The sequence below is a fragment of the Brachyistius frenatus genome, unplaced genomic scaffold (assembly GCF_029030835.1).
Source record: "Brachyistius frenatus isolate BFR_SWC_R1_liver_20210118 unplaced genomic scaffold, ASM2903083v1 Contig_215, whole genome shotgun sequence".
In the NCBI taxonomy this organism is placed as follows: Eukaryota; Metazoa; Chordata; class Actinopteri; family Embiotocidae; genus Brachyistius; species Brachyistius frenatus.
This window is the reverse complement of record NW_027210814.1, coordinates 177,750-187,248: the sequence shown is the minus strand read 5'-3', so window position 1 is coordinate 187,248 and position 9,499 is coordinate 177,750. Positions and strand designations below refer to the sequence as shown.

Genomic DNA, 9,499 nt, shown 5'->3' with positions numbered 1-9,499 from the left:
ACACATATTCCCAGACATGCACTCTCTCTTCATATCTTCCACTGGCTGTGACCTCAGAGACAAAGGATCCTGTCACCTACCTGTGATGTGGAACTGCTGAGGCCACAGCTCAGTTTGCAACTATAACAGAGCACATGAACAAGTCTTTTTTTTCCTATCATGAGTAACAACATCCACCTTCTTCAGAGTAAAATTTTCCATGGAACAAAACACTAATCTTCTGTCTCAGAGAATGTTTTATTCAATGCATTTACTTTTACATACAGTACTTCAGATAAAACAACAACATAGAAAATACAAACCAGTTTTCAGCAACCTGTTGCACATTAAATATTCACTTAATAACGATTTATTTTAAATAAATAAAGAATAAATAAACATTAATGCTACAAAGCAGCATCTCTCTCAGTGGTAGTTTTGTTGTGTGATAACAACTCCTTCATGGCTGTCTGTATTTTTTAATTTAATGCCACTGTGGCCTTCTTGTGTGGTCCTTTCGAACGCAGACTTTGCCCACAGCTCAGTCTGTGTCCGTTTCTTCTCACAGCCTCACATGTCCTTTAGCTTCCAGCTCGGGCGCCAGCCTGTGTGGAAACTCTGGAGATCTCGTTGGTCTCTAAAATAACTCCAAAACCCGGCAGGAAACTCGCCAGACTTGAGGTACTTGAACCTTTCCAGTCTTCGCTGTGCGTCGGTAAGCTTTAAGTCCCTTTGAGGAGTTGTTTTAAGTCTGTTAGCCTGTCTTGGTCTTTCTGGTGAGCTCCAGGTATGTAGAGGATTTGAGGAAGCGTGGGTAGCAGTCTTTGTCCATCAGGGTGTATATTTTGGCCTGGGCTAGGTTGAAACAGGACACACTGGGCTGCTCTATGTTCTCCTTGGTGATTGCTTTGGTCAGATGGTCGAGATTTACCTGCAGGGTAACAAAATAAACAGACCGTTTATTATCAACATTTCACAGCAAGATAAGCAAAAGCAGCAGCCTGACGGAGCATCTTAATGTGTCTATTTTCAGTTATTTGACATTTACTTCTCTTGGCGCATCGGAGCCGATGAACTCATCGTAGATTTTCTTTGCTTTGGCGACCAGTTTGGAAGATTTAGTTGACCTGTAATCTTCGCACGCCAAGTAGAAGGCGATGTTTTCCTCACTGAACTCTGACACCAGGAACGCTCTGAACAGGCACAGTCCATCTGCAGAGAGAGGAGAGTTAACATCTGGAGGTCCTTTTTAAAACCCCTGGAATGATCAAAGCATTTGTATTAAGAGTGGTCTGGAGGAGGGAACTTACTTTGGCTGGACAAGAGTTTCTCAAATGACTCCTTCCATTTCAGGGGCTCATTCACATTTAACCTGCAGCAAGAAAAGAAAATAATCAGGAGAAGATCTAAAAGACACCAAGGTCCACTTTAACTTTATTTAAATGCTTTGAAAGAGAAGCTGAATGAATGTCTTACCTGACTTTGTCATTTTTCTTTGCCTGTCCAGGGATGCTGTGATCTGACTTCTGGAGCAAACTTCCAAACAACGCTTTCAGCTCCTTTGCCCTGTAAAAATAAAAAAAGGAAAATGTTTTAAACAGACAGCTTGAGAGTAAGTAAACCCACCATACTCTACAAGTGCACAAAACTACAAACTCCTGTTAAAAAAAGATAAAAGTGTCACGCAGCTCACCTCTCCAGGCAGGTGATAGGCAGCGAGTCGAGTCCTCTACACATGATGAAATGTTTTCCTGCTCTTTACTGGATAGATCCAAAGGTTTTTACGAGTGTTTGTAAAGTATCTCACAGAGCTTTCAGTGAATGAGCTCTAAGCCGATCTGCTGCTTGTCTGTGAGAGAGTGGCTTTTTATAGTGTAGTCCACTGTGACATCACGCCTCTCAGCCAATGAAATGAGATGTGTGGGATGATGAGGAGACTCCTGACTTTTTTCCAGACTACTTCCTCATTACTGAGAAACATGTGTGACTGAATTACTTCACAACTCTTAAACATCTTTGGAGTTGATCAGGGTGTGTGTGAATATACATACATGTGTGTGATCTTACAAGGAGCACTTGGCATTTTCACAAGGACAAAAAAATCCCCATAAGTGAGAACATTTTGAAAATCCTTACTTTTAATAAAACTTATGTTGTTGGGGACAAAAAGTGATAAGTCTAAACAGGTTACTTGTCAGTGATTTCCAAAATCCCCCAAATGACTGATTTACAAGATCTAGTCTGTAATCATGTCCTTTACTCAAGTAGAAGTAGCCATAACATGTAAAGATAGTTAATAAAGACAGCCTTGTTAACAGCTTTGTTGTAATATATTTTTCATGTAATTCAAGAGTTTTGTTTTTGTCAGAAGAACCTTTTCTGTTCTTTAGATTTTATTAATTTGAGAAGTTAAGTAAAAGTGCAGAATTTTATATTATAAATATATGATATACTTTAATCCTTCATGATGAATGTAATAGTGATCAAATTATTATATTGTTCTATCATTAGACTACTGTTACAGATGTTTTAAGATAAAATAAACATTTCAATGTTAAATGGATGAGGGTGATTCTCATGTTAACCAGTTTTTTTTATTACTAAATCTGTTAAGTAGTTCATTACATCATATGTTGGAAGTGTATTATATGGCAAAATAACAAGTGACCATTAATGAATACATTCGAGTAAAAAAAACAACAGTATTTACCAGTGATATGTGATGAATGATGTGAAGAATAATTTTTCGTGGGTAAAACAAACTGAGTGTCGGAGAAGAAGGGAACGAAACTCACAGCAGCATTATTTCCTGTTGGATTCAGAGCTGCTTAATGGCCTCCATAGTTTGTTTTGACTCACACTGTGAGCAAAGGGTTCCTAGAGCTGACAGCCAGTTAAACTATCTTTTGTTATTTCACAACTGATTTTTCTTGGTGCTCTTTTCCCTGAGCTATTCTCAGTGGGTGGAAAAACAGTTTGTCAAGTAGTCAGTGCAGCAATATTTGAGTTAAATGGCAGTTGTGGGGTTGTTATCTTGTAATATTAATCAAATATGAAAGTTTGGCTTGCACTTTCTTTGCTTTGACACGTTTGACAGGATTTGAAAAGTTTGTGCTTATTCTCCCAAAAAGAAACACATGGATGCTTTGTGTTTTTCACAATAACTTCTACAAAACAATAAAATATATATTAAATAGATCAAAAGAGTATATTTTTCACACCTATAGCGAGGGCAAAACGTCACACTGACACGGCATCCTTTAGTGGACTGACGGGTGTATTACCTGCGTTGGCGTGAAACCAGGCTAAAATAAATTGCACACAAATCAACGCAATAAAGTACAAGCTCTTTATTTTTGTTCCCAGCCTACAAAAAACAACACTAAGTTTTAGTGCTGAATAATTACTCTGTAAGGCCAAAAGTCTCATACTTTGTTCTTTGTTCTCTTTTCCTCAATGGATAGAAAAGAGGAACCATTCAGATTTAGTCCTCACAGATACAGTAAACAACAAATGTGTTAATGTGTCATAAAAAGCAGATTGTACAATCCCTGTCTGGACTGTCATTATTGTCTGTCTCCTCCAAAACAAGGCATGACCAAGCAAAGATAATTGTGCCTATGTTTAGCCTCGGAGTGGAGAAAACTATTGTTTATTGAATGGACACATCTATATTTAGCCTGGACGGAGAATTAACGATCGGTAAACTCTGCTAATAGGCTGTTTCTCTGTGAGTTCAGGAAAGGAAAAATGAGACAGCCAGATGAAACTGTAGGAAGCTCATTAATAGCGTCTGAGCCAGCTTCCTCTGCCGGTAGCTACGAACAATACTTTCGCTCTAACTGTCTGCTTTGTCCACACACAGCTCTGAGTGTCAGCGTCAGGTCACTTCAGCCAAAAATAATGAGCTGCTCCGCCGCTTCTTCTAGTGAAACACAATCTATCAACTTAACAGGAAAGAAAGGAACTTCCTAATAGGAAAGAGCTCAAATGGGGCATCCAATAACGAGGTGTTGTTGACTGTAAGAAGGAAGAGTCAGTATTTCATCTCTTTTGGTACTCGAGTGAGGTGGCATTAATTTGGCCTTGAGGAGGAAGGTAAACATGAATTTAAATGGTTCTTCCTGATACATAAAAAGTGTTGATTTAAAGCAGAATCAGGGGAAGATACAATCCAACACAATGCTCTTCATAAAAAAAAAAAAAATCTAGCAATTAAATATGTTTTTGAAAAAGGTATAAGAAACAAAGACTGTATATCAAAGTGGATGTATAGCGTCTGGGTCTGAAAAATGAGGGTAATGTGGAAGTGCCTTAAAATGCAGTACTACCGATGGCCACTAGAGGTTGGCTTCAAAAAGGCTCTGTTTCCATGTACTCTCATTCAACTTCTCTCATGAACTACAAAGTCAATAGGTTTTCTCCACAAGTCATTATTGTGTAATTTGCTAAAGTCACTCCTTTTTTATTAGTTTTCTGATGGTCCATCTGAAAATATTACGATCATTAATCAGATATTAGGCCCCATAAAGCAACATTTTAAAGGGCGTGTCTGTTTGGTTGACAGGCCTGTGGTGCAGTTATAGTTTCATAGTATTAGTCCTAATTTGGGTCATAAAATCCCACCCAGCAAAATGAAAACATCTTTATCAAATTACGTACTTTAATACCTCACACAATGAGCTAACCAGGGCATCCAGACATGGATTCATGAATAATAAATTAGTCCATATCAAAAAATGCTGTCAAACTAACTACTTCCCATTAAAAGAAGAACTGCAGTGGTTTCAGCTGACTAAGCACACAACTTCATAGTCTTTTTCCAAAACCCAAATGAGTCTAAGATGGAGATCTAACCTTGGAACTGAAAGAGAACCTTCAGCCACTTCGTGCTTCGTCAGATGCACAATATTATGCATGTCAGTATCACAAGTAGGGTGAGGTTCAGTGGCTGAAGAGTGGACGGACTGTTTCCATCCCTACCAAAATTTTTTTATTCTGGCCAGTCGTGTTCTCTCCATGTATGGATGCAGCGTTTGCACAATAAGGCCAGATCTAAAAATAAATTTTGTGTTGTCTTAGTCAATAATACTAATTGGTGCTCAAATCTAATTCAACTGCAAATGTTTGCTGCTAGAATATTTTCTTTTAAAGCCTTATTTCTAGCCCCAAAGATTACTTGCGCTATTAGCGTTTGTATCTCCGCTTTTACCGACAGCTCATGAATGTGTATGACTCTCCTTCAGTGACACAAGTAATATTATAATTAATGTCATGTGACGAAAAACTCTTTTATCTAACGACAGAATGGGATTATGAAGTGCACTCCCACCTATGGACGGACATGCAACTCTTCACAATGAGCATATGGTGTTTGTTTGATTATTGAACTCGTTTTCTGGGTCAGTCCAATATAGCACAAAAAAAGATACAACGCTACTGCCACTCACACACACTCAAACACATTGAGATATTACATGGAAATAATAGGCTGATAGAAAATGGCACAAAGATGTCATAACAGCCTGCAGTGTGTGATAACACTGTGGCCATAAACTCTCATCCAAAAACTGGGTTATTTATCGCACACGAAGCTGACATTTGATTACATTGAACTTGTCGGCTACCTCGCCATTCATCTCTTACAACCAGCAACTTTGCCCCAGAAATGTCTATTTTCTAGGAAGAAAAGTGTAGAGTAAAATGAAATCTGGCAATTTAAAGGCCTTTTCTGTCTCTTACAAAAAGAATAAGGATATGTCTGTCAAGTCAGGATAAGAAGGGTTATGTCTCAAAATGACATACTGGAGGCAGACTGAAATAACAAGCCTTGTTTGATGTTTTCAACTTCAGTTAAAAATGTATCTTATTTTACGCTTTGTTTTTAGTTTAAATTTTATTTTATGAAGATAAATGGATCGTAACTCCACATTTTAATGAATGTTTTTGTATTAATGAGGTTATGTATTTATTTCTTATTTTTCTCAGCAAAAAAAGGCTCCAAAAAACTTTGATTTAGCAAAAAGCTTGTTGAAAAAGTAATTAGCAGCTCAAGAACACAATATGTTTCTTGAGAGTTGGTAAAATCCAAACACAAAGCTAAAAAAAAAGGGTAAATAGTGGATGAACATTCATCAGGGGAACACCAACACAATTTAAAATGCTAAACTTCTCCACTGGATGTGTTGTTTCCCAACAGCTTATCCTCTGCTAAATTGCAATGCTTTAGTTTTCCATCCTGTTTTATTTGGTAATGCCCATTGGTTACTGGGGGTATCTATAACTGCCGCTTAATCCTACAAGACCCAGAATTCACGGTGCAGCAGGTGTATATGTTTATATGTATATGCACATTACAACTGAAGAAACGCGTGTTGTAGGCGTTGTTAGGTTATTTGAATCCAGAGCAGAAATGGCTGAAACTACAATGAAAACTTTTGAAGTTATAACAAAATGTACACTGACAGGCTTTTGCTGGAACAATAGCATAATAAATAGTATGATGGTATGTTTTGAATGAAGAATCCATATCCTGATGCTCAGAAGCTACAGAATTGATTACTGCTCGTTGCTGCCACTTTTCCAAATAAGTCTGTCAAGAGTGCTCACTCAGACTTCTTCATTTATTTTTAACATTTGTTCATCATATCTATCATATTACAATCATCTGCACTTTTTACACCCTCATGGAGTATTGTATGCAATCAGTGTAAAGCACAATAACTATTCTTATTATTAATAATATGTGCCTCTATGTGAGTGTAATTATATTGAATGTGCAGTTAATTCCATTTAATATCGACAATCTCGCACCTACAGTATTCACCATGCAGCGTTTTCTACTTGATTTACTAATGCACACTAGTGCTCTCTGAAGGACAAACTGTGATGAGTTATCAACTGATTTATGAAACTGTTTATTTCAGGGCGGTGATGCATTTGGGAAAATTACTCATGTATGAGTACTTTAATCTGTGTTGCACTGTGAGGCTGGAGTTCCACACGTGATAAAATCTGACTTGGTTGATGGTTGAAGGTAAGTATGTTGTTGCCCACCGGTCACTATTTGCCACGCACACTCTAAAATCACAAATATGTGCGATGTCCTATCTTAAGAGAAAATATAAATCAGGCTGAGAACATTTACTGAGATGAACGACAATGTGGTAGTTTTAGTCTTTATAATTTATGGAGTACCATGGAGAAATAAGAATCTGTTTTCTGTGTTTTAACCTGGTGACTCGCTATCAAAAACTTTGTTCAAATCTTGAGAAGCGAGAACACACAGTGAGACTGCTCCAATATCATGTCATCTTTTTGTAACTCTGACACCATAATGCAGCTTGGTTGGATTCCTGCATCTACAGAGAAAACTCCCTTTCCCTTTAAACTCCTGAAGTGCCAAATATCTGTGTTATTGATGAAAAGGAACACTGAAGTATAATATACAAGAACATTTACATCTGCAAACAACCCCGGTGTATCAGCAAGAACAGGTGCAGCTCCTCATACATGAAGGAAAGTATCTTGATACTTCTCCCTCCACTGATGCACATTCAGTTTGTAGGGTGTTTATTGAGAGCATATTACAGTTGGTCCTCCTTTTAGGCTTTATTATTGGCTATTTTAAAGTGTATTTTGTTGTAACACTGGAATTTCCCTTTTGGATTAATAAGAACAAATCACTCTAAAGTAATGAACATTTGAGTGGTGAAATAAAGTTTATTCATGTCAGTCAAAGTAAAATCTTACTGGAAGTTCTTGACTGAGACAGTTACAGTGACTCCTTTTTTAATTGGTGATGAACCTTTGCACACTTTGTGAGCATATATGCCAAACAGATAAAGACACTGTTTTAACAAAGCAAAATCTATTTTTAAATTCTTCCCCCTTAACTAAAGTTTGTGCAGAACAACTTTAGCTTTTAACATGCAGAAGGGACAGATTTAGCTGAAGCTTGTCACACTTAGCTGTCAAATTAATGTGGAATCAGTAAGTCAAAAAAAAAATCACTGATAAATCAAGATATTTAGAAAGACTGTACTGATCCTTGGAGGACTGTTAATTAACATTGCAGGGTCTTTGGTCATTTTAAAATTAAAACTGTGGTTTAATGGTTATGATGACACACGTGGAACTGGCGACACTTCCTTTCCCACTCTGGCTACGATGACTTTCATCCAAAGTCAGAGCCTGCTTTCTGGAAAGGTCTTTAAAATGCGGGAAGTGCACAGCACTGAGGAATTCCCAGATAGTCTGTCCATTTCCCAGTCGACATGACCCCAGCCGCTTTCTGGAAGTCCTCCAAAAACAAGACTGCTTCCTCCTTTCCGACCATTTCTCCTCCTCCCTGTCTGCCCCCACTGAGGCTCACATGTTTAGATTTCATGTTTTGAACTTGTGGGCAACATAATTCAAAGTCAAAGTAGAGAACAGCAGGAACTTTGGGCATTTTATAGATCAACTCTTGCTTTGGACAGCCTGTTTTTGCATTGTGCAGTATGCAGACTGTAGATACAGTTTGAGTGGCACCATCTGGCAGTGGACAGAGAAGCCATGATCTGCATATTCATTCAGCTATCTATCTGACAGAGCAGGTGGAGGCTTACCTGATGCATCCCAACGAAGATGGCCGCTGGCCACCAGTGTTGCACACGATCCTATCTATATTATCAAATGTCAAATGGCCGTTGAACATCTGCAGATGCAGCAGCAGTAAGGATGACAAATCAATGTTAACAAGCCTCAGCTTCAGTGGAATATCAATGACTGCACATGAAAAAACAAGCCCACTGTATCCAGTGCTCCTGGATACACCCATCTGTCTCATTAGCTTTCTGTACCTGCCAACTAATGAAGCTGAATGTATGTTTAATTCTGACACACTGGCTTTTATTAATACATGCATGAGTTGTTTTTCACCCATCTGGCATCAAGCTGCATGAGCGTGTTTGTAATCTTGAGAAAATATCAGAGCAAGATGACAGACGCATATTAAATCAGAGCGCTATCTACCTCCATGATCACACACAGGACCTTTTTTTTGGTTGTTTTTGTTTGATCTGTCTTGCATTGTGCTACATTTTAAATGGTAATTTCCGGTATTTTACTTTGTTTTTATTCATTTAGATGTTTCATGTTTCTTTGAAGCACGTTGTAACCTCGTTTTTAAAAAACTGCTATATAAATAAAGCTCCACCTCATTTTTATTGAACTGTGAACGGGTTTGGTGAGACATGCAGAGCTTCTCTGTCTTCTTGGAATAATTACAGCGAGCAGTGGTTTCAGTTTTCCAAAGAATACTCTGCAGGAGGCTAATAAATTTGCACTCGCTCGCACTAAAACAAATGTGCTCACAGCAAGGGCAACAATGCACCAGCGGGACATTGGTAGACACACGGCTAATTGGGTACATTGCCAGAAATCCAGCAGCAGGCAAGGGAAATCTGTTTTATGGGAAATGATCAGCAATAGTGTGCACCACTAATGTGCCTTCTCTTATTCTGAAATATGTCTGCAT

General features: G+C 38.1%; 1 protein-coding gene across 1 annotated transcript; it reads right to left on the bottom strand.

Moving 5' to 3' along the window:
• Nucleotides 1–231: 231 nt before the first annotated feature.
• Nucleotides 232–1,801, bottom strand: rgs5b (regulator of G protein signaling 5b). The gene is made up of 5 exons (XM_069719464.1): nucleotides 1,673–1,801; nucleotides 1,456–1,545; nucleotides 1,290–1,351; nucleotides 1,028–1,191; nucleotides 232–910 (listed from the first exon to the last, which is right to left on the bottom strand). The coding sequence occupies exons 1-5, from the start codon at nucleotides 1,714–1,716 to the stop codon at nucleotides 734–736; spliced, it is 537 nt and encodes a 178-aa protein (XP_069575565.1). The 5' UTR covers nucleotides 1,717–1,801; the 3' UTR covers nucleotides 232–733.
• Nucleotides 1,802–9,499: the final 7,698 nt, after the last annotated feature.